Raw genomic sequence first — 25,088 nt, 5'->3', positions numbered from 1 at the left:
ACCCAGCTCTGTTTTTTATTGGTGCCATGACTCGGATATGGTTTGCCCAACATCTGCCAACAGGCAGATGTGGTATGAGACTCAGGTTGGTCGATTTGACAGCTGGCGTCTATTAAAACCTCAACCACCACGAAGCCAGTGCCGTACTGCTTGGGTCTGAAAGGCTGGAAAGCACAAATAGTCTAGTATTGGCCTCTGGGTCCATACAGTATAGATATGAAATGCTGTGGCTTCAGGGTTGAACAGACATATTTTTTGCCTCAGGATGCAATAAAAGAACAAAATCTTGTCATGTATAGCAGCATCATGCGTGTTGTAGCTGCTTGCTTTTGTAAAGTAGTTGGAATCAGTGTCTTTGCTGGCTGTACTGAGGACTTCATTGACGGTTTTATTTGCTCTTGTGCGGTCATGTGTATGTGCTGTGTCTGAAATCCTTGCTGGAGTGCGCCACCCTGTGGTCACCTGCAGCAATTAGTCAAGAGCAATACCATCGACCCAAAATGAAAAAGCCGCACAGAAATATGTTCATTTCGTGTGATTTTGAGACTAAGCTAACATTCAAGTTTCATGGAAATATTACAGCCATATATTTTCTAACATGAGACAACGTTTGTCAAGCATTTTTGTGAGTCAGGAAAATTTAGTTTCGTTCATTTACGTCGGGTAGTTGACATCTTTGTGCTCTCCAAGCAGAGAATAGTATAATGATAGAATCTCTAGTTATAGGAAACGATAAAGTTAATAACTATACTTTCAATTGTAGTAACATTTGACAGTCTGGCAAAGGGAGAAACTGCGATTCGCTTGAGTGAGTCACTTTTTTGCTATGTCGGGGCCACCGTAGAGGAAGTTCGTCATGTGACGAAAAAAAATGTCAACATCACTATGTTCTGCATTTTGAAACCAACTAATTACCACTGAAATGTCGTTTTTCCTCATGTGCAAAAGTGAACGTGATTTAGCACTGACCTGTAGAAGTAAAACTTTATGTTAACTATCCATTTTGTGGCCGTCACTGCACAGGTATGTCGTTTTTAGCTCAGCTACCAGGAAATTGCTGAGCTAGTTTACATTAGCTCAGCTAACGCTAGCTGCAGCAAGTGCAGAGTTCTGAATGCTAATGTTAGCCAACGTTGCTACAAATGTTTTGACAGACATGAAATGACAGCAGCTTGCTAAATTGTGATATAAGGTTTATATATCAGCTGTTGACATGGGAAAGTTGGTGTTATTTCTGCTGATATAACGTCGCGCTAACATGCCTGGTTTGAAACGTTGCAGGATGGCTGTATCTCACAGTGGCCAGTCCTCCCTTGTTCAGAGCTTGGCCACACTCCTCCGAAATGATGGTATGTTACAGTATGATTCGCAGACAGTCCCGAAACCCCAAGTGTAGATAGATACCGAATCCGTCTTGATCACAAAAGGGCCGTGTCAAGTGAATTAGACTGCCTGTCAGTCGGCACAATTCAACGACAACAATAACAGGGTGCTCCATGTCAGTGGGTGTATTCACTCAGACAGGCACTTATTAAGACAATGTGAGCTACAAACTATCCAGATTTCCTCTGTGGGAAAACCTGACAGTGGAAGGCGTCTTTATTTGTAGCCCTGCTTCTTAAAATCTGATGTCCCTGTGTTTTGGTCCTGTTGGATGTTGTTCAGAGATGCCTGATCAGATATGGATTTATCTCATATATGCAAGTGATGCCATAGTGGAAGCTGTCAGCAGACACTCAGGACTTCATGTACTCATACACGATAAGCTCACAATGTTCCCTGCATTCAATTTAACACGAACGTCAGCTATTGCTACCTGTGATCTTCCAGTCCATTGGAAAAAGTGCATGAAATCCGTACACAGTGTCTGCACTGAGTTTATTAGAGCCACAATGTTTGCCCCGGGCTTTTTTTGTCTGGTACATACTTCTCCACATGATTTCCTGTGCAGCTACCCTCCACATGTACAATAGACAAAACTGAGTTTGATCCTGAAGCTTGAGATTGAGATGAATTTTAGATGTTACGTCTCACAACCCCCAGGCGACTTGGTGCTGGATGGCAGCAGCACCCTGACCTTGCCGGCGGCCAGCTTGCAGCAGCTCACCAGGCTCTTTGAGCAGCACTTGCTGTCCAGGAGTCAGCAGCATGGGTTCCTTGCGCTGCCCTCCCACCCTGCTGACACCACCTCACTGCTACAGCTGCAGTTTCTGTTTGACGTCCTGCAGAAGACCATCTCCCTCAAGGTGAGCTGAGACCACTCAAATTGCCTCAGGTGGTCTCAAAGTGAAAGTTACTTGTTTTTACCTTTAAAAAGTCTCAGATCTTTTTGTCAAAGGTGCTCAAGTGGACATTTGAACCTTTTGTAAGATTGCGGAGGCCTTTCATTGGATCCCCAAAATGTGATCAGTTGGTCTGACGTGTAGAAAGCCTTAAAAATTATATTAACTTTCATGTGAGTTATCATATCCTGAGCCCACATTAGCGTCTTACCTTTGCAGGGAATTGTGTTTGTCAACAGGTGCAAATTGTGGCGACAGTTGCTTCTATCTATTTACTGTCAACTCTGCTGGAGCTCTTATTTCTGAACCTTATTTATTTTAAATGCAGCTCATCAACCCGCCAGGGGTGAGACTTCAGTCTGTGGTGAAAATCTTCCCATTCAAGTCTCTGAAGTATTTGGAGGTAAAGTATGACCCCTGACTACATTCATTCCTTAATTTCTTCCTCAGCCTGTAATGTTCATCACTGCTTCTTCCCGAGTTTCTCACACTAAACCATTCCCTGTTCTCTCTCTGTCTCTGTCCTTTTTGTCTGTCTTGCTCAACAGCTGAAGCGAATCCCTCCACACTGTCTAGAAGGCCTCAGAGGGGTTTACTCCCAGTTGGAGGTCTTCACATGTTCAAAGAGCCTCAGCTCCCTGGAGGTACTCTTCTTCTGCAGTGCATTGCTCAGGAAGCTCTTCAGAGTGTGTGTATGGTACTGTATGTGTCGCTATAAAAAAAAAAGGGTCAAGGCCTAAGTGATATAAATGTGTGTGTGTGTTTAGGAGCTGCTTTCCCTGTGTGGAGGTGACCTGAGCTCTGCACTGCCTTGGCTGGAACTGCACACCCTCAACTTCAGCTACAACTCCATTGTCTGCCTTGACCAGTCACTAGTGAGACAAACATACGCACAGATGCATCATTTGTGACTTATTAGCTGATTTCAACTTTACCTGACTTCCACCGTCTCTTCTCCTTCTTTCGTAGAGTTTACTGAATGTCCTGAAGTCTTTAGATTTAAGCCATAACAAGATTCAGGAGTGTGCTGAATTCCTAAAGGTTTCCGTTTAATTATGATTCCACCTTGCTTAAAAATATATTTTCCTCTTTTCCTGCCGGTGACACCTTGTTCTGCCTCTATCTGTGTCTCATGTCCTCATTGTTGTGTCTCAGCCCTTGAGTGAACTGGAGCACTTGAACCTGGGCTACAACTGCCTGCAGAGGGCGCCAACGCTGGGTCTGAGTGCCAGGGCCAAACTCCTCACACTCAACCTCAGGAATAACGAACTGGAGACGATAAACGGTAAAGCAGACTCGTACAGCTTGCTCTTTTAAACACAGATTATCAGTCACTGGTCAGATCACAGTCATCAGTCAGTCCTCTCACAGAGCTTTAAGAGAAGTGAGCCAATGACTCCGAAGGAAAAAAAAAAAACAGGAAGCCGATCACCACGAAGACAGACAATCTCATATCTGTTATGACCGAGCAGACCTCTGACTGTGACCTTGCCTGCCACTGTTTTGGAAGTCCTTCTGTTTGTCTTGGATATTGTTTATCATCACACAGCAAAGCCTCAGATAACCTTACACCTGCCTGTTTATTATGTCTGTTTGGGCGAGAGCGGCGAGTAGCGTGAGAATCAAACCAAATATTTGAGCTACAGCATTCTTTCTGTCTCATGCGTCTGTTTATGTTCTTGATACCATGTCTGAGAGTATTTTCCTGCATTGCTATGCTGTTTGATCAAACAGGTGTTGAGCAGTTGTCTTCGCTCCAGCACTTAGACTTGGCCTACAACCTCTTGTTGGAGCACTCCCAGCTGGCTCCTCTCTCCCTGCTGCACTGCCTCAACACAGTAAGAAAACACATGCACACACATGAAGGCTCCAGCATATCATTTCATGGACACATTTATTTTCTGTAGGTATATGTGAGACATGTGTTAAATGTAACACCTCTTAGCTCAATCTGGAGGGCAACCCGCTGTACTTCCAGAAGACCCACCGCAACTGCACCGTCCGACATCTCTCCCCGAAGGCTGCAAACCTCAGAGTGAGTAATAATTATAGCAGGACTTTTATACCACTTTTCAACCTTTCAGAGCGCTGAAGCATTAAAAAGGTCATCATTATAAAAGTGTTCTCGACAGCAAGACAGCAGCACCAATGGCATAATAGTGATTATAGTAGAAAACTGTAAGACTGAAGCAGGTCACATGAAAAACATGAAATGGGAATGAAAACTTTCCCAAAGTAGGTTATGATCTTAAAATACACTGTTACAGTCATAGCAGCTGTTGACTCACCTGCTTTGTATCACTAAAGGTGCTGCATGTTGCATCTTGATTTGTCTGAAAGCACAGCCCCTCTGCACGTACAGAGCAGCTTCCAGTCTACATGAGTGGCTCCCACTGGCTCATGGTCTTCCATCATTTTTGGGTTGAAAACCCGAACAGGCCCTAGAGGCGACGAATGATAGAAGTGGTAGAAAAAATGTGGAATGGCATGTTTTTCTTTCATATAACCAACGCTCCTTTTTTGTTTCTTTCCAGCTCAGACTTGATGGTACCCCACTGTCCTCCTCGGAGCTATCAGTAAGGTTCTCAGTTAATGTCTAATCATCCCACTGCAGCCAATTGTTGTTGTTTTGGATAGATAATTGTATATATTAAATTATAATGCATAATAATGTGGATATTTACTCATTTAGATTTTTCTAAGTTAATAATAGTTTAATATTAGACCAATCTCTTCCACAGGTTCTGCCACAACCAGGCCAGCTGATCGTCCAGGTCCAGACTGCACCTCCAGTTGCCACGCAACCAGAACGCAGTAACCAGGAAGTGTCAAGCGGTGCTGGGGAGCTCAGTGACAGCATGTCAGTTCCTGAAGTGGGAGTGTCACACATTCGGAAGAAGAAATCCAGGGTAAGAAAGCTGCTGCGCCTCAGTGTTTGAAATGGTTGTGTCGTCTTATGGATCTTCTTTGAAAGTCACAAATTATTCTTTACTGATCTATCTGGACTGGTGAGCACTGACAAACTGAACCATTTTTGTGTCTCAGAGTAAGGTGAAAGTGCGGAGGGCCAGCATATCCGAGCCCAGTGACACAGATTACGGGCCCAGGCTGCTGTCGTCCACACCGGGTGGGTTTTAAAAGCATGTCTGTCCAATGGGATTCTGCATTTTTGTATCATCCCAATTATCTGAAATCACCCTTTTTTCTTACAAATCTTTTGTGGTTTTGTTTGGAACGTTGGTGACTAACATTAAAGTTTGTTCAGCTTTTAAATAAATACATGAAACATAATTAATTCTTTTTTATTCCTTCAGCAGACATTGTCCTTCCTCACCAGCAGGAGATTGAGCGCATGTCCAACTTCAGAGAGCAGCTGGGTGAGGATTGGCTGAGGTACCAACATCATCTCGATGGACCTTTACCTGCTGCCAGCACCAACCAGCCAACTCCTCACCGCCACCCCCTCATTAATGGCCTCAACACCACCCCGTGTTCATCCACCAGCCCAGGGCATCAGCCATCTCCACCGCCGTCCCTGGAGGTCCCAGAGGCCCTCACCCCACCACTGCTCTCATCTGAGCCCAGGCAGGAGACGTCCACGTCCGATGTGGACCAGGAAACGGAGTCTACCCTGCAGTGGCCCGGTCAGAGCTCTCGGCAAACAGAGTCCACTCTGGAGGACGGCATGGTGGACAGTCCGGTAAGCCAGGCAGTGGTGAGCTCACCAGGGCCGAGTCCGGGGTCCCAAAGGTCGGCTAGAGGGGAGAGCGTAGACACCAAGGAGGACGAGGAGGAGGAGGATCTGGGAGGTAAGGTGGTCAAAAAGTAGTGTAGCATCAAAATTCAGCGTAAAGACACAAGGAGACAAGAACTTCTCCCACATTAGCTCATCTGATTTTCCTTCTCTTTTTCTTATTAGTGGACCTGTGCCACCCCCTACTTGTGGGTGTCTTTTCCGACAGAGAGGAGGAAGACGGCGGGGGGCTTGGGGAGAGGAGGACGAGGAGGAAGGAGGTGTTCCTGCGGGTCAAACAGGGCCTTTTGCTGGAGGTGGACATGCAGCGTGGCCAGGAGAGATGCCGCCTGGAGCTCAGCAGCCTGGCTCAGGTGGAGACCACGGAGGCCGCCTGGACACGAGGGGTGAGAGAATCAAGCAAGAGATGCCAAAAAAAACAAGGATGAGGCGGATGAAATAATCCTAAAAGTGTGCTCATTTGTCTCATTTTCCCATTTCATCATCTCTCCCCTCAGGAGACAGAAGAGATGCTTCCAGCTGTGGAGCTTCAGTTCAACTACATCAGCAGGGAAAAAAGGAGGAGATGCTATGTCCTGCTAGACGATGAACCACAGCAGGCCCTGCAGGTTAACAACACACACAAACACACACGCGTGGGTTGTGTTGTCCAGGAAGTGTTCGATTCATCAGAAGAAACATAAACAAACATGCACCCAGAGATCTTCGTCTACACACGCAGTGAACATGTCTTCTTGTACGTGCTGTACGAGTCCGGTCATGTTCGCAGTCTGCCCTCTGCTGCTACCTTTGTTTTTCAGCTGTGACGTCAGCATCCAGCAGCACACTGTGTACCGTGTTTACCACCCTGTTAACGACTATGGTCACATTGTGCAACACTGACTCTGTGCCAGACAGATTTTAACACAGAAAGCCAATACCAATTCCAGTATGTGATCCCCCTTGCCCCCCCACATTTGTGGTGAGCAGTCAGGGACTTAACAATTATATGTTAGAAATAGACACATAGCTGAAGGAACGAGTATAAAATCCAAAAAAACACCTTGAGCTTGACCGTAGCTGCACATTGCACAAGACAGATTGACCTAGTGATGTGTTTTAAATCTATATTTTTAAAAATATATCCCTTCAAATTATCCTGATTCTGATTTTTGCCCCCTCTGTGAGTCTCAGTGCAGCTCCTGTAGTTTCTAGTGTGCAGCTGCAAAGTTTTAAAAATAGCTTTCTGTGCATTTCTTCAGGCTTTTCTGTATTTCTCATGACCTTTTCTTATGCTGACTAGGCTCTTACTGACGTGCTGTCACATGTGACGGACGAGAACCAGCGGCGCGACTCTGAGCTCCAGCCCAGCTGTGTTCGCCTGCAGTGCCTTCGCTGTGGGTCAGAGTTCACGCATCAGGAGGAGGCAGCAGGGAGGGCGAGGAGGAGAGAGGCTGCCATGCTGCCAGGAGGCGAGGAAGAGAAGGATGAAGAGGAGCGGACAGAGTGTGATGATGACAGCAAAGGTGAGAGCGATTAAAGAGAAGACTTGAAGTAGCCACCTCACACAGACGCCAATTATTTCCAATGTTTTCTTGTGTAAAACTTGAGTTCGTTTCATATTTGTGAAAGGCACCTTCTCGACCCTGACAAGATGTTAAATTCACCCTAAACATGAAAAGGAACAAAGCAACAAACAGCAAATGCAACACAGCTCACATGCACAAATAGAGCAATGGCAAAAAAAAACAAAAGGAACAGAAAGTGCAATAAAAACCAGGGATGCAAAAAACAACAGGGGTTAAAACAATCACTGACCAGATGGTGAAAAGCATCTTGAAATAGAGTCAAATCTGCATTTGACCATAAAAAAATGCCAGCTCATAGCTAAAAAAGTTGCCCAAGCAACACTAAACTAAATGTTTGGCTTAAGTTTATATCTGAATCTGTCAAAGAGTAGATGTCAAAGAATCCCACACACACACACACACACACACACACACACACACACACACACACACACACACACACACACACACACGCACACCACAGCCTTGACTCTGATTCATCCCTCAAACTGAGTCACGCACAGTCTCAGATGAGTCACACTCAAGCTTCACATACTTGAGACCACCCTAAAAAGATGAAGCACTCCATGCATTTTCAGTTTTTCCCCTTAAAACAACTACTTTCACACTCATGCAACCGGTGTCAGCTGGGTTTGTTGTTGAACACTCGAGATGAGGCAGAAAAGACACAAAAGGTCACACATTTCACCTGCCACGTTGTCTCGTTCATGCAAAAAAGAAAATGTTTATCATTCGACGTCAAAGCGTTTCACGACTCCTGCTCGACGGCCGGGCTCCCATTGGAAGCCGGCACAGGGCCGTGTGTTTTCCCAAAACAAATTTTTGGTTTCAGATGGGCTGGAGTGAAGCATCCCAGGAGTTATCTCTTGTCTCTTATTGCCAAGCGGCCGACTTCGCCGAGTTCCCACCTCTATAATCAGCAGCAGACAGATAGTACCCTTTCGCTCCAGCAGCCGCCTCCCAGCGTTTTGACCAAACCTGACATTAAGACCTGCCCCGGCACGCACAGGCTGCACACAGGCTTTGTTCAACAGATGTTTTGGGGTTGTCTTGGAACTGTGCTCCTTTGTTAGTGTGCTTAGTCTGCTGCTCCGATGAAATTTCAGGCAATAAATACCTTTTTCAGGCGCACGTGTCTGAGCTTAGACACTTGTTTGCCTGTGGGTAACAGAAATACATGCCCTGCAGATACGAAAAATGCATTTTCGCTCATTTGGTTGTCAGATCATGACACTGGCACTGCCATGTTCTGGAGTAGGCGCAGACACAGATGATAGAGTTGTAAAATGCAACCCTTGCTTTTTTTTTTTTTTCATTTTACTTCCATACACAGTATAATACTAGGATTAACATTTTTTTTATTTTTAAATAAAACATGAAGCCGTCTACATTTAAACCAGCCTGTCGACTCATTTACAAAACCTTAAACTAGGAGTTAAATAGTCCTAACATTCAACAATGTATCTCAATGAAAGATTACAGGTTGCCACACTGATTGTTTGGTAATTACTGCACTCACCATTTGTGTTGCAGTAACCAATTAAGGCCATGAGGGGGAGTGTTAGTCGACAGGAAAACATGAAAAAGGTGTTCAGCAGCTGCTTTGTTGGCAAACGCCATGTTCACCTCGAACTCCATGTGCAACATCACCTCCTGTATCTTCACTCCCACCTCCTACTTAAACGTGATGACATGTATAATTTCACACAAGCCATTATTTGGCCGACAGGATATATTGCAGCCAGTACAGAAATTGCATTAATTAGCATTACTCAAGTTGAGCCTGGTGACCTCCTTTTGTCAACAGCAAAACACATTGAACACAAATTCAGCAATGAGCCAACACAAGTGGTAACACATGAGTCAGAGAGAGGCTGTGTTCTTCATTAAGTCGCCTTCATCCTTCGCAAAGTTACTTGGAGAGCTGCGGCGCCATCCGTCCCGTTCTCCTGAACGCAATGTCTCAGGAACGCCTTCGGGGAATGACTTCAAACCTCTGCTTGGACTCAAGGATGAACTGATTAGATTTTGGTGGTCAAAGGTCACTGTGACCACACCATAACACGCTAATTATGACAAACTTTCAGACTAATGTCTCATAGGATAAAATGATGAGATGATGGTTTTCGATCCAAAAGGTCAAAGGTCAGCTTCACCGCCATATCACAGTGTTGTGCAGAACATATTCAGTATTCAACAGCATAACTCAGGAACTGAGTTCCTGAGCTTCTCCACCACAAGCTCATTGGTTCTGCTGATACTGAGCTTCAGGTGATTTTCGTTGCAGACCAACAATGGCAAGTTGGTAATGCTAGTTTTTTTTTGTTTGTTTGTTTTCAGGAAACAGTAATATCTGTCCAGAGTGTGGTAGCGATCATGTGGTCCAGCTGGCCGGCCGATCAACTCCCTACAGCAGTACACCCATCCATGGCTCACCGAGGCCGGACAGCGAGGACGAGCATCTCGATATTACCCAGAGCACTCGGAGTGCCAATAAGGTCGTTCTGAGCAGTAAAACACTCTCTCCTCCATCTGCTTTTCCTGTCATTTACTTCAACATTTCAACATTTCTTCTTCCTCACAACAGGATGATTACACAGATGCCAGTATTAGCAGCAGTCCCATCCTGGAAACTGCCACCACAACAGGGGATCCCACTTTCGTCACTGCCCAGGGAAGCTCCTTCTTCGCCAGGGGAGGTCAGGCTGACACCTCCAGCCTCTCCTACAACACAGACTGCCAAAGTAAAGAGGATCTGGCCGGGAGCTACCACTACACCACGACAGGTGCGACACCACCTGAAGTCCAAGCACAACCTGCAGGAAGATCCAGCCAGAATGGTGAGTTTTTGCTCCTGCTTTCAGGTTATCTGCAGGTTTGCCTCAAAAAAGGACGATTGAAGGTATTAAAAGTCTTACATTTTTGGGTTAATCATCCATCCACTATGTGCTGCATATCATTGGGAATTTTTATTATGTTGCTCCAGGATGTGCAGGAAAAGCAAATCATATTTTTTTGACCGGTAAGATGTTTTAAAACGCTTTAAATATAACTGCAGAAACCTCATTCCTAGGGCTGGAAGTAACGTCCCGCACACATCAGGTCTGGGCCCACACACAGACCGGCTAAACACCCATCAGTGTATTTCCATGTGTGCATTCTGCCTGTCATACTGTGAGGAGGTAACTGCTGAGCTGCCCTTCAGTTTTAATTCACAATACTGAAATGTATTGCAGGAAGAGGTTAAAATTACAACTAATTCAGGCTACTTAAACTGTTTCTCCAGGATAAATAAGCCTGATTAATACAACAGCTGCAGTGCTGAGAATAATAAAGAGAAGTGAGAAATGGTACTTCAACATAAAAGCACTACTCTGGAAATTTGCTGCATTTCTAAGTAATGTTTTTTTTTTCTTTGCTCATAGCTGACCCCACCAAACGACTGGTTTGATATATAAACTGTCAGACAAAAGTGAAAAATCCCCAAACGTCTTCCAGATCAAAGGCCAACACCCAGAGATTTTTCATTTGCAGCGATATAAAACAGAAAAGCGGCAAATCCTCACATTTTAGAAGCCGGAACCACCGAAACGACAACTGAAACAGCCGGTGGATTCGATTAGCGGACGAATCTTGTCAGCTGTGCTCTCTCTACATCCAAAATAACATTGGGATGTTGGCAGGACAGAGGTTTATTGGAGGGAAGCCCAAACAGCAGTAAAATATAAATGGTATCTTATTACATGATGTGAATTCTACATTTCAGATGGTCATTGTAAAACACATCAACTGCGGCATGTGGTATAAACTGTTTGTGTCGGCTGCATTGCCCCACCCGCCCCCGCCACCCCGGAGATATATTCAAGTCTTAATTGGAAGTGAGCAGAGATGGGAAGCATTTGGATCGAGTTGATATTATGTGGCGCACAACTCTTTCGCCCTGTATCTCTGTGACAGCATCCGGTTTCTCCCACATATGTCGACCATTTTTAGATGAACCACATGTGCAGCAAGACAGATTGGAATCATTACTGGAAGTGATGGGAGAGGAATGAAAGCCTTTAAGAGAGGGAGGGCTGAGTCGTAATAATAGGTTTCTGTATCTTTCCCTTTTTTGTAATGCTGTAGCTGCAGTGCCAATACCATGTAATCCGTCCCTCTGAACCACAGTCTCACACTGGAGACGGCTCATCTTCATCCTCAAGCACTGACACTGAATATAGTGTCTTTTTTTGGTGACACAGTGCACCCATTGTTGTCGAGCGCAGGCCTCCTTCCTGAAGAAGTGCTTTGTTTCTGAAGACAAATCAACCTGTGTGTGAGTGTGTGTGAGTGTGTGTACGTGCGCGTACACCTTTCACCTCTCCAAAGAACATTGTCTGAAGGTTGAAAGGCTTTTTTTAATCTGATCACTGTTTGCATTTTCTACAAATGAAAGACGCTGGGTTTGTTTTGGCCTCTGCAGGTTCAAGCCCTGTCATTTATGAGCAGCTCTAACCATTCATCAATGTGCAAGTCGCCTCCGCCGCTGTTCTCTGCTGGATTTTTTTGCTTTTTTTTTTTTCTGCGTGATGGTTGTTGGCTAATGTCTGCTAGTTTAAGTTTACTTTCACCATCATCATATCATGCTTATTAATCTGGCACTGCTAAAAACAGATGCTACCCACATCCCTGTGCATCCTGCTAACAGCTGTGTTTAAAAAAGAAAAAGAAGAGCTACCACTTCCATCCACAGTGGCCGCCAAAAGCAACACAAAATGAAATTATAGTCACTTTAATGCAAGATATCATTTTGAGGGATTAAATGGAGTCGACAAAAACCAACTGTCTGTGTGTCTGCAGATGAATTGGACCTCCTGTCTGAGGACTATGAGGCGGTGGACCACCGGTTGCAGCTGTTCCTGGATGTGGAGGTCTTCGAGGAGGAAGAGGAGCTTCACTCTTTCCTCAAGGTATGGAAAACAGATGAAACAAACTGGGAGGCAGAGCGCGTTACTTTCTGACAGGCTAACTGTTTCCCCCTGTTTCCAGGCTTTACGCTAAGCTAAGCTAAGCTAAGCTAACCTAAGGATGAAAACAGGCACTCAAGCTTTCATTTGAAAGAACCAAAACTCTTCTAACACAGGCAGAAGATAATGTGTTCATGTCGGACTTTATTGCTCCCAGTAAGAAGCAAATTTAGAAAATAAGTTTTCAGGGCCTTAAAGTCTTTACTGGAGCTAATATGAAGGCGGGAAGCAGCATTATTGCCAGACTGTGCTGTTTAAGCAGAATTTTGCCAGTGACTGCAGCCTGTGACAGATCGCTCACATTTAGCAGTGCAATGTTTTTATGTTGCTGTTATTGTTTCTTCCGTGATTGCGGTTTTAAAAACTTCTCTAGCACGTCTCACTGACGGCCAAAGGACTCCAGCTTAATGGGTGGTGACAACTTTAAGACCTACACCACTTCAGCTGCGGTTTCATCTCAGTCAACTAAGATGAACGCAGTCAGTAAATCTCCTGGGAGCCCATTCAACCCCGATGTTCTTCTTTTGAAGCTTCTTCGAGCGGCCCCGCTGTCGCTCAGCGTTCTCTGAGACCTTTTTGATATGCAGTAGATCCTCAGATCAGCAGGCTATTGGCTTCTCTCTGTCAGACACCTGGACGAGGAGCAAAGAGCAGAACAGGGCAGAGCGCACCACAGCTGGAAACAGGAGGTGCCGCTCCATTCATCTTAGTTCTGTTTATTTATCCAGTGACAGGGGCGGCTCGCTGTTTCACTTGTGCTTTACTTCTCGTGTTGTTTTAGAGGAAATTAAGCGTGACCCAGGTCTAGAGGTTTGATTTTTAAACTCCCAAAGAGCTTGTGGAAAACTGATGTCAGCTGAGAATATGGTTGTTTAAGTTTCCCTCCATTCAAAAATCTGTTTTTTCTTCTCGTTCCCGCAGTGGGATGTTTGAGCTTCACAGTGCAGCATGATGTATGCGCAGTTTGACGCTGGAAGGATGTTTTCACAGTCATCTGCTGAAAGTGCAAAGTTTCTGTGAGCTCACTGGAAATCAGGATTGGGCCTACAAGCGTGATCTGTGACGTCATGAATAGTTTGGAAGCTGGAGGGGATCTTTCATTGTTCAGAATTGAACTTACAGCCTTATGACGCTTGTTCTTTTCTGTGTGCCTTCAGATGTCAGCTGTCAAATTTGGGGAGCCGGGGGAGGTTCCCTCTCTGTTGGTGGTGTCAAACCAGCGAATCTATTTTGTGGAAATGACGTCGGAAACCCAGTAAGTGGAGCAACTTTACAAGAGTGTTATGGATGCAGGAAAAAGGAAACATTTAATATCATAGTTTTAAACAAAAAATGTGCTAAAATGTTCAATTTTCAATTCAGTTTTGTCACATATGCAGCCCCAAAATCACAAACTTGCCTCTGTGGGCTCTGTAATTCCTACAATATCCACCAGCTTCTGTCCTTAGACCCTTGATTTGTAGATGGAAAACCTCCAGATCCTTTCCTGGGGGAAAAAACTACCATGCAACGTAATATGCGCCACATATACAGAGTTAGCAGAAGTGCATAAAATGGAAAATATTTAGCTGAAAGATGTCAAGGAACTGCTGGGTTTCACCAAGAGCAGGTGGACCCCGACCAAAGGTTTTTCGCACGACTTCAAAGGAAACGGAGAAAATAGATTGAATGAATGAGTCCTTAAATAGGATTAAGCAGGAGTAGAAAGTAGAAAGTACAAAGTCAGTGAGATATTGACGCAACACATTCCAATTTATCAAAAGAGTAATCAAATCCTGCTGGTGTGGACAGCGATTCAAAAGAGGGCGCCACGCTGCAGTGAACAGTTATGACTTCTAACGCTGGTGTGCAGCTCCACACCGTCCGTTTAGGATGTGGATTATATTGCATAACCTGCCCAGGTTTCTGGGTCACATCTTGAGAACACATTGACCTCGCAGTGTCTGTGGACCGTCGAGTCTTTTCTCCCTCCTCTCATTTTAGCCTCTTTGTTATTTTTTTCCCTCCTCCGTCGCACAAAGCTTTTCTTCTCTCATCAAAACAAGATCGATTGCCCTCAGACGTGAGCCAGTGCTGTGACGGCTCTGGCAAAGTGACTCGATTTCGACCAAAGGATCTCGCTCCTCTCGTGCTAGGTGCAGTGCAAGAAACTGTTATTTTGACCTTCTATCTTCAACCTTGAAAAATGAGCTATTGTGCGAGTTATTATTGTGATTGTACCGAGTAAACTTTGGATTTAACAAACACATCTTTAAAGTGTTGGTCTGGCAGTCGCACTTCCAAATGTCAGAGATCAAGTAAACCATTTAATCCATCTCACCGTGACTGCACATTTTCTGCACTTTCTGATGCCTAGTGTTGTTTCCTCCCAGCAGAGGCCAGCTCTCTGATTGGCTGCAGAAGAGGGACAGCCACCCAATCATGGAGCTCAGCTACCTGGAGGTGGGACTAGCCTCCCAGAGCATCCACATGGAGTTTGGAGACGACGGCGTGGCGTACACCCTCCTCGTGAGGGACAGTTTACGCTGCAAACGCTTCTTTGGCCTCTTGACAGGTAAAAGGAAACTCTGCCAAGTGCAAGCAAAGTGGAAAATGGTCTCAGTTTAACGTATGGAAAAACACATAAAAGGACGGTTTATTTTCTGAATGAGAGAAACTCCCTGACCTCGCTCTCTCTGTATTTACTGATTGCACTGGTTTCAGCACTTTCTTCAGGGCATTTTGAGGGAAGATGCCACAAAAGAGACCGTGGACTAATTTAGATTTAGAAGAAGTTGCTGTTGAATCCCTGAGGCAGGTATTAGAACAGCATGTTCCTCTCGCAGGCATTGTACCACAAAACCCCAACCGACTCCCCTAATACTGTACCATATGTGGCGACGTGACGCAAATTTCTGCCCCGTCCCCCTCCACACTGGGTTCACACAGACTGCGCACATCCTGCCCAGACCGACTTGTCTGCGAGGGAGGACCAGCGGCTGAGAGGAAAACCTTTTATTAGACGGGGGCTCCTGCTCTCGCCTGGAATGTCTGGAAAAATATGGAAAATGAATTTGACAATAGCCAGCCCCTAAATGTGTGGAGAAAACAGGAAAACATCTTGGCACATTTTGGAAAAGTAGTGCTCCTCAGTCCCAGTGCACATGATTTCTGCTTTTGAAATCTTTTTTATTCAATCACGTCTTTTTTTTCTTTTATTTAACCAGGTAAAAGTCTCTTTTTGAAAACCGACCTGGCCCAGAAGGCAGCATGAAAAACACTGTGAAAAATACATAAATACAAAGTTACGCACATTACAAGTTAAGATGGATAGTCTTCAAAACTATCAAATAAAAACAATGATTATTATAACCACATTATTATTATTAAATAAAACTTACCCATCGCCGACATTTTACATTTTCCAACACAAACTTTGCTTTCTTCTTTTTTAAATCTCTCTCTCCTCGTTTCTCTCGCTTCCCCTCCGTCCTCTGGGAGCCTTTTCTTTCTGTCTAATTTCATAAACAACATCATTTAGTGCCTTGTATTCTTCGTGGCCGAAAATGATTCCAGATTGCTTTCCGGAAGACCGCGGAGATCGTCCAAGAGCGGACGAGCGAAAAACACGAGCAGCGGTTTGCTGTGACCTTCCAGGTGCGTCCGGAAGAACAGGCATGAAAATCTGACGTTTCTGCTGCAGAAATCAGCGTTTAGGCGCCAAATACCTACACGTAAAGTATGTGATGTTTATGTTTAAAGATAACTGTGCTGCTATTATGGCAAACTCGCTTTTCCTGATGCCAAATTAACCCCAAAACAGCTGTTGTAAGATTCTGTCCGAAGACGTACGGAAAAGCTTAACCATAACAAACCCTGTCGATCGTCCAAGCTGGCTCCCATCATGTGGACAAAGCTGAAAACCACAACTGGAATGACGAAGGACTCGCTGGCTGGAAGAGAGGGAGAGAGAAAGGATGTGGTTATAACTGGGACAGTTCTCTGGATCTGTGAAGCAAACTGAGTCTGATACAACTTTATTGAAACATGAGAGATAACACGAGACCTCTGGAGTCTGCGGCCAAAGAGAGAGTCTGTTCCTGATCTTCAGTTTTTGTTGGCCAGTTGTTTTCTCTCACATGGAGGGATTTGTCAGTTTTTGTTGTTGCACTCAAACTGCGTTAGAGGAGATTCGAGTGATGGGTGCATTAGCCGAACGGGCTCGGTGTGAGGCAGACAGAACACGGTTTAGGATGACGTGACTCGAAGATCCAATCTGTCGCAATTTTACAGTGTCCCGTCTCAGCTCAGTATCAGATGGTGTTTGATTTCATGTGAAAAGCATCAGGGGCGTTGGTGTTGGTGGTTTAGGCAGCCAAACAGTCTGGGACTGAAACAAGAGGAAGCAGGAATACTGACAAAGAGCAGAGCACCAACCAGAGGCCGTCCTTCCTAACACGCCCAGCCCGTCACCTTTGCTTACTTGTGATTGCGATCTTGGATGGCACCTTGCTAAAGCCGTCCACGCGAATGCTTCTATTTGATCTCTGGGTCGGTCTGACACTCGCTGGTTCTCCTCAACGCATTCAAATGTTCCGCCAAGCAATGCAAGAGACTGCAGATCCCCGTGAATGTGGTCAGGCCGTCTGTCGTTTTTGTCCAAAATATTTTGAGGCAAAGCTGAAAATCATGGCTGGCTTTTTACTGGATATTTAACTGTCAAAAGGGAGAGATTACAGGACTGAAAACAGAGCTGAACCTGATTGCAACCGGCATTTCTGTGTTGCGCAGAGTATTTAAAAACAAAGCAGAGACGTGACAGAGAGCAGGGCAAGAATGGGAACTTCCTCATCCAACAGCAACACTGTCTGATGAAGAATTCACAGCATTTAACAATCAGCAGCTTGAGATTTAACAGCCAAATCTTTTGCAGAAGTGGTTGGTCAAGTATGAACACTTTGCACTGGGCTGCTGGCAGGTGTTCATTTTCATCTGTGCATGCAGTATGTGTGGACAGACTCTCCATAGAGCATCCTTTAAGTATGCTACAGTAGTTATTGAGTGCATGTTTAGCCGTGTTGTCTCCACTGTTAACCCAATATTGTCCCCTTTCTTCCCCACTCCTCCTCCTCAGTGCCCCTTTAAATCCTTTTGAAGTCCACCTATTCAAACTTGACTGTGAAGCCTCGCTGCAGATATCCTCTCTGCCCTGTATTGTTGTCACACTCAATGACACGCCACAATTCGTGGATGTGAGCGTGACCCAGCGCATTGTGTTCCCAGCGTTTTCTCACCCACCACTTCTATGGAGCTGAAATCTTACACCTGCAACCAGAGACCTTTTGGCTTTCTTATCGTAGGTACAATAGCAGAAGAAGAAGTCTCGGATCGAGTGTGGCTTTTGTGCCGAGGCCTCTTTTCCATGGATGTTTGGGTGTGACTTTTTCAGGCTACTGTAGCTTTTCTGTGTCCTGTCCAAGTTTGAGGAAGTGTGTGTTTTGTTCATCTGACGTCTGCATCATTTTCAGAATGAATCGTGGAAATTTGCCTTAACTCTTGATGCTGAAATCATCGTCTGATGCTTCTTAATCTTCCCTGTGTTGTTTTGTTTTGAAATGTTACCATCACAGCTTCTCCAAAACCAAAATCCAAAACCCAAAGATGGAAGAGTTCTAATTATATAAAGCTGAGAAAACCGACCAGTTCTCTCATTTGAGAAGCTGCAGACGTCAGATGTTTATTATCTCCAGCAGGCGTAAACCTGAAGGGGATCAGGCGTTTGGTGGTGTGTGTGCGTGTGTGTGTATCTGTCTGCACTAATCTCTCAAACTACTGGACCCATCAGCTTTATATCTGTTGTGCACATTTGGATCAGCTGGGCTAAAAACAAGCCTTACCTAACCTGCAGGCCACATTTTGTTGCTCTCAAAAACTTACAACCACAGAAGAGTTTTGTCTCATCTTGGACTGGAGCATCTGTAGATTCATTTTATAAATTTAGTGGGATACGAGATGAATACATCCATGTTTTGTTATCTTTGCTGCCGCCATCTTGACTGTAAGGGAGCCGGGTGGGACCTTTGAGTGAATGTTAGGGTCAGGGTTAGGGTTAGAGTTATCCTTCACCCAGGATGCTCGGTTACAGTGCCATCACACTGCTCTGTGCATCTTAAACAAAACTGAGACTATGCTGCACAAAAACTCCATCTGGGAGCTGCTTCACCATCTGCGGCCTCAGATACTTCCTGGTGGAGATCGCCGCTCCACTGAGTCGATTACTGTATTATCATTGCTGGTGACTGATTCCTCAAATAATCAACTAATTTTTTAAGTGTTTCGTCAAAGGCAACTGGATTTGCTTCAGATTCTTGAAGTTAAATTTCTTCAGTCGAATGAAAGAGCCGTTTGAGGAGGGAAGACTTCTTCAAGAACCTAAAGCAAGTCCTTTGACTTTGAGCATACCTGAAGGACTTCACAGGGCGTCTTTGATTTGGGTGCTGTTTTTTTTGCAGGAATTGTGCGTGAGATGGCCCACAAATCAGACAGCAAGCTGAAGTCCATCTCGACCACCAGGCTCAGCCCTCAGCACCACCTCTGGTATGCCCCACACAGCCTCTACACCTCCTCTATCGAGGGAGGGAAGCAGACATCTTTGATTTTATTTGATCACGGGCTGAAAGATGTGGTCCAAACAAGCGTTGTGCACATTTGTGTTTGTGGTCGGGAGGTGTGAGTTAAAGGGAGTTATGGCTGTAACACTGCACATTTCTGACACATCTTTAGTTGATTACAATCAGCTTTTTTTAGACTTCATTTTGTCAAACTGCACCACTAAATTAACTGGTAAACCACATCTTAATGTGTAACATGTGTTGCGCTACAAATCCCGAAGCGTGCATGTCATGTTGTGTCACCTCCAGTAGTTGTTCTACAGCCTTTTTTTTCTCTTTTGTTTTTTTTGTTTTTTTTTGTATGTTTTCCTCCCCAAAAACAGAAGATAGTAGCTTTCTCGAGGTTCTCACTGAAAAGGAATGTGGTTATCTCAACAAGCGGCGAGAGCTTCTCACGAACAAGTGCAAAATGGGAAATAAAACACGTTGTGAGTAATCAAACATTTCAAGTACACAGACGTAGTGTATATGCCTTTGTAGCAGTTTGGACAACCTGGCAAACATGCCTTATCCAGCAAGCAGAAGTCAAACAAATAGCAGCTTTCCATGAACGTGGATTAGGGAATGAAAGATAGGTGGTCAGCATATCCAGGTCCCACCGCTCACTGATACAACCCTGAGTGATTGCTAATCCCTTTTGACATATCCAGCACGTAGACAGTGTATTTAAAGTTCATCAGCTGCATTGATTTTTGTAAATATCTGCTTATTCTGAAATTGATGCAGCAACACATTTCAAACACGCTGGGACAGGAGCGACTAAAGACGAGGAACGCTGTGGAATGCTCCAAAACACCTGTTAGGAACATTCCACAGGTAAACAGGCTCATTGGTAACAGGTGACAGCATCATGATTGGTATGAAAGGGGCATCCTGGAAAGGCTCAGTCGCTCACAAGCGAGGATGGAGCGAGGTTCACCACTTTGTGAACACATGATTGTGTAGTTTGTTTGGAAATGACTGCATTCTGTTTTATTTATGTTTCTGCCGTCAGGATCCACTTGGATTTGTCGTTTGGCCACAGACTCCACAGCTCTGTGATCAAAAACGAAGAACAAACCAAAGCAGCCGCTTCGTGTGTTTGCGAGGCAGCTAACTACAGTCCCTGAAAGCGCTCGCAGTGTTTTTGCAACACAAGACCTGTCGGCTGTTATTATGTCAATTATCCCCTTTGTCTCACAGTCAGTGTGAAGTTCGGCCGGTGATGCTGAAGTGCTTCCATGTGAGACGGCACCTGCCAGCCACAAGCCGCCGCTGCACTGCATTACCTTTAGGAAAACAGCGTGCTTTTAGCGTGATCTGAGATCCTTGTGCTATTATGTGTTGGTGTAATGTGCTTTCTTTTGATCTCTCAGGCCACTCGTGTGCGAAGACATCCAGGCAGATGTGGAGGATGGCCAGCTGCAATTTTTCTACATTCTGGCTTTTGTCCTGCGAGGTGACGCATCCACTCCTTCTGCAAAAAAAAGAACTTTATTATGCAACCCATTTTCCTTTTAATACCGGCAGAGGGATCTGCCTTCACCTGCATTTTTCCATCTGAGTCTCTTTTTCCTACATGTTCGCTTGTTTGTAGAAGAGATGTCAAGACTCAACATGTCACAAGAAATGTCCTCTGAAGTTGCAAAGAATGGTGCTGTTAAACACTAATTATTGTGAATATGGCACCTTCCTGTCTCCTTCCTCTCTGGATTCACACTGATGCTGTTTATGTATAAATGCAACTTAAGATATTCCTCTTTGTATTTAGCTTACAATGGAAAAAAAACAAAAGAAGTGGAACAGGCCAAATCGCAAGCATTCATTTCAACCAGCAGGACGAAAGCCAAGACTTAATGCCGCAATAAAAGCCCTCATAATATTCCTGCAACCCCAGAAATAAAAAGAAGTGCCAGGAAAATATGCTAAACGGGAGAAATAATAAGAAAATGGATACAAGATTTTATTTCCTTCGAGATAAAACCAGATAATGGCAGGAAGAGGGAAATGTGGATGAGTGGATGTGATTTGTGGGGCAGCAGCTGACGTGAGGCGCCTGTCAAAGGTCCTTGTTAGCAAACCTTTCCCATAAAACGAGGCAGAAATGTGTCGTTTCAGACAGGCCGAGTGACAGACATCTATATAAGTGTGCATGCGGTCTGTGCATGTGTGCCAGTGCCTCAGGACGCTGCCTCGCTGTCACTTCTGCAGACGCACTGAAAGCCAAGGTAGCTGCAGGCTACACACGGCTGCACACGTCCGTGGAATTTGAAGCGCTGTAGTTTGAGCGTGCCTCGATCTGTCTTTCCTCCAAGCTCGCTGCTCTGAACACAGTTTCTGATATGAATTATGATGCCAAAGCTCATCTTTGAGGAGAGAGGTGCCTTGTGAAGCCTTTAAGTTTGTGACTTGTGGCAGTTACCAAGAGGGCAAAATTAGAAACACTTGAAAACCAAGAGGGCAAAGATGAACAAAACCAGGAAAAATCACACATTCAGTGCATCTTTGGCCATTTAAATGAGGTGAAACTGTTCATATTTTCCTTTCAGAGGACATCTGGACACCCTTGACAGTCCTGGCAACCCGGGAAACCCTGTACCTGCTCGAAGAGGATCACCAGTGGAGGAAAAGCTCAAACGGCCTGACAGCGAATGACAGCAAAGAACCGAGCAGCGGGAGCGTCACCGTTTTAGAGACGCTGCCAATCAGCTGCGTGAGCTCCATCCACCTGTGGCCTTCAGACCAGTGCAGGATGGACATCAAGCTTTACGATGAGGTGAGTGTGCAGCGGTGTTTGAGAACAGATTGTTCCCACGCACCTTGATCTCATGCTCCACGTCCAGCTGCCACTCCGCGTCACATGCTTCCACTTAAGAATAATAGGAGCATAATGAGACCGTATGTATTGATGGATGGAAACACATTTTGCTGAAATTTTCAACAATTGCACGTAATGGTGAACATTTTAACTGAATCCTGCCTGTAGATAAATGCATGATGAAGTGAATTATTTCCAGCACATATGAGATGAGGAAGACAAAAACAAGTAGTTCGTTTGTTCAGGGAGTTAACAGAAGTCATCAAACAGCTTTAAATGAAAATCACACACATTAGGGGAAAAAGCTACAAAAGAAATTTAATTTAGCGTCTTAGATAAATAAACTCAGAAGAAATGAGGATTTGCATATGAAGTCTGGTATTTGGGGTAGCTGTAAGCCCCCGAATAAAACTGTAAAAACTGGTATTTATAGAGCCATGTTTGGTGTTGATCGGTCCCATATGTGCATACAGTCATTACAGAAGAACACTAAGCTGACTGAGTCCTCTACTTTTCCTCTTTTCTCCGTGATCTGCGAGCACAAGCACACAATTTGTTTGCTTGTCGCTGCAAAGACGGATTTCATCAAACACGGTCAATAAAATGATCATCGATGCGATGTGATGCACGCAGACACTCGTTCTGCAGCAGTTTTCTTGCATGCATTGTCAAGGTGAATTTCCCCGGTGATGAACTGCTTTCATTTTCATGCTCTCTGTCTGTGTTGTGTGTTCTCCCGCAGACTGTGAAACAGGAGAAGACATGGTGTGTGCGCTCCGAGAGCACGGAGCTCCTCCAGGGTCTGCTGGCCTGGGTCACAGCGCAGTGGGAGGCCATGTTCGGAGTAAAACTGCACACAAGCCTGCAAGACAAAGCAGCATAATGAGGGCAGGGCATGGAGACAGAAAAAAGGTTACAGACTGTGTATGAGTGTGTGTGTTTTGTGAGCATGAGTCTGCGTGTCGGTGCTGGGAAAGCGAGCGAGTTTGTCTTTATTTTCTCTCCGCACGGTCTGCACTCAGTCCACTCCCATTACGCCCGTCGCTTTCGTCGTCTTTTAAGCCAAGAGCTTGGAAGTGATTGCACTCATTCATGTGGCACAAGCCTATAAAAGCACCGGTTGCATAATTCTTCCCTCCAGATACCAACTTTTCTGCAGCTGAAATGGAGCGTGCCTTGTTTGTGTTTCGGCTGCCACGCGTTCCTGGTGAAATGCACCTTAATGCGACTTGCGGTGCTCTTCAATCACCGGAGCATCGAGCTGATGTGGAGCAGATATGGGAACTAAGGGGGCATTAAGTTGGGGAAAAGAAATGTCTGAGCTGAGCCTACAATCTATCCATCCCCCCGTCGTTATGCTGGACAGAGCCCTTCCTCGCCGTCTTTGGGTGCATTGAGTTGTGACATCACGCGCTCAACACGAGGTGGGGGGCGCCACTGAAAGGCCAAGGTTTAAAACACTGTCATCAAGGGTCACCTCACACCTTCTCCCCCCCAATTAGGGTCTCATGATGTGTCTGCATCGTGTCATGTGAACCTTAGAGGATACCAGAAGTGCAAATCTGCAGAAATTCTGTGAACCTCTCGAAGATGAACAGTAGCAGTTTGTTTCTTTAAAACCTGCAACAGATGTCTGTTTTGTTCATTTGTAACCTGAGTGTGGTTTTGTTTACGTTCCGAGGGAGGAAACTGACTGTTAGGCACTGTCATCAAGCACAAGCTCAGCGGATTTACATTCCTGAGTCTGTCAGCTAAATCTGTTGATTATATATGGGCCTAAAATGTGATTCAGAAGGTCTGCAGCTGTGTGCATTATGCATGCAGCCATCGGGACGAATTCTCATCACGCACAGATGCAACGGAGAGAGATGAACCAGCTTAACTTATTTCTTTGTTAGCATTTTTTCATTATGGGCTGATGCAAAAAAATTATTTTATTTTTATATAAATACAAAAACAAAAAAACATCTGATGTATGGTGTGTGTAATTGATTATAAAAGTTTCCAGTTGTGCATGTGTGTGCTTTCTTTTCCGTTGCAGATTTACTGACCTTTTCACACGTTTCATTGAACACGCTCGTGTAGCGATCGCTCCGATTTCAAGTGTTAAGCGTGGACATGTGAGATGATCTAAATGAGCCTGTTGTGCAACACGATTCCACATCTAACCACAGGGACACATTTAAAGAATGTGTACATTTCACAACAGAGCGGCACCGCAAACTGTCATCTAGATCAACACAAGCATGTGTGATTTTACTTAACAGTCTGTCCATCTAAAGCCCTCTTAATCCCATTGGTTTTGTGAGGCAGACCACACCAATGCAAGCCTGACCTGAAATGCAGCAATACCCCAAAAGTCATTAGTGAGAGGAGTGAAGGTCCGATTGATGTGTGGGCGTGTGGGAGAATTTTGTAAGTGCAGACTGAAATATTTCACCTGAAGATGTCCATTTATCACCAGCTATTTGTCAGCTCTTTCGCAAATGACTCATCTGGGAGTCAGTGACAGGTGATTGATCGCTTCTTCCCCTCTTTCCAGTGAACACAGTGAGCCGACTGTGTTTCCCGTTATAGGACTGTAACCAAGGATATTCTCTGCATAAAGGCGACTAAATGCTCAAAAAGCATTTCTTTTTATTGGGTCAGCTTAATGGCTGCTTTATTTGTGGCGGCAGTTAAAAGCAGCAGCAGTGCAGGAATGCCAAAAATCTGCAGAAGAAGAAGTCATGGAGATTTGAATGTTGGATCAGGCTCGAGGCCGTTTGGTTGCTCAGCATTCTTTCTGCCACTCAACGCCAAACTGCCAATCTCACCCCTCTGAGCGCATCTCCTTTGAGTCCGGGCTCAGCTGTGTAAAGGTATGTTAACCAGTTTCACAGTGTAAATATTTTTTCAGCCACCGGTGCCGTACATGTGTTGTGCACATGGATGTTGGGAGAGGCCTGGATCGCCTTCAACTGCACCCACGTGGCTGACGAAGACCCGCTCCTCAAACCAGTGAGCCGGAGCAGGTTAACGCGCAAAT

At 45.0% G+C, this 25,088-nt stretch overlaps 1 protein-coding gene across 2 annotated transcripts; it reads left to right on the top strand.

Moving 5' to 3' along the window:
* The first annotated feature begins 856 nt into the window (after nucleotides 1-856).
* stk11ip (serine/threonine kinase 11 interacting protein) lies at nucleotides 857-24,261 on the top strand. Of its 2 annotated transcripts, none has more exons than XM_070957853.1 (26): nucleotides 857-1,023; nucleotides 1,282-1,349; nucleotides 2,044-2,246; nucleotides 2,611-2,685; nucleotides 2,831-2,926; nucleotides 3,050-3,157; nucleotides 3,252-3,323; nucleotides 3,438-3,567; nucleotides 4,017-4,120; nucleotides 4,228-4,317; nucleotides 4,817-4,858; nucleotides 5,024-5,191; nucleotides 5,328-5,409; nucleotides 5,600-6,091; nucleotides 6,202-6,422; nucleotides 6,534-6,644; nucleotides 7,319-7,541; nucleotides 9,945-10,102; nucleotides 10,192-10,444; nucleotides 12,447-12,556; nucleotides 13,771-13,868; nucleotides 14,989-15,167; nucleotides 19,105-19,189; nucleotides 20,619-20,701; nucleotides 21,792-22,018; nucleotides 22,803-24,261. In XM_070957853.1, exons 2-26 carry the CDS (start codon nucleotides 1,283-1,285, stop codon nucleotides 22,941-22,943), a joined length of 3,618 nt encoding a protein of 1,205 aa, XP_070813954.1. In that variant the 5' UTR covers nucleotides 857-1,023; nucleotide 1,282; the 3' UTR covers nucleotides 22,944-24,261. The 2 variants fall into 2 exon arrangements, with proteins under 2 accessions (XP_070813954.1, XP_070813953.1); XM_070957852.1 differs by having other exon boundaries at nucleotides 14,986-15,167.
* Nucleotides 24,262-25,088: the final 827 nt, after the last annotated feature.

The sequence above is a fragment of the Chaetodon trifascialis genome, chromosome 24 (assembly GCF_039877785.1).
Source record: "Chaetodon trifascialis isolate fChaTrf1 chromosome 24, fChaTrf1.hap1, whole genome shotgun sequence".
In the NCBI taxonomy this organism is placed as follows: domain Eukaryota; kingdom Metazoa; phylum Chordata; class Actinopteri; order Chaetodontiformes; family Chaetodontidae; genus Chaetodon; species Chaetodon trifascialis.
This window is presented reverse-complemented; position numbering and strand designations above follow the sequence as displayed.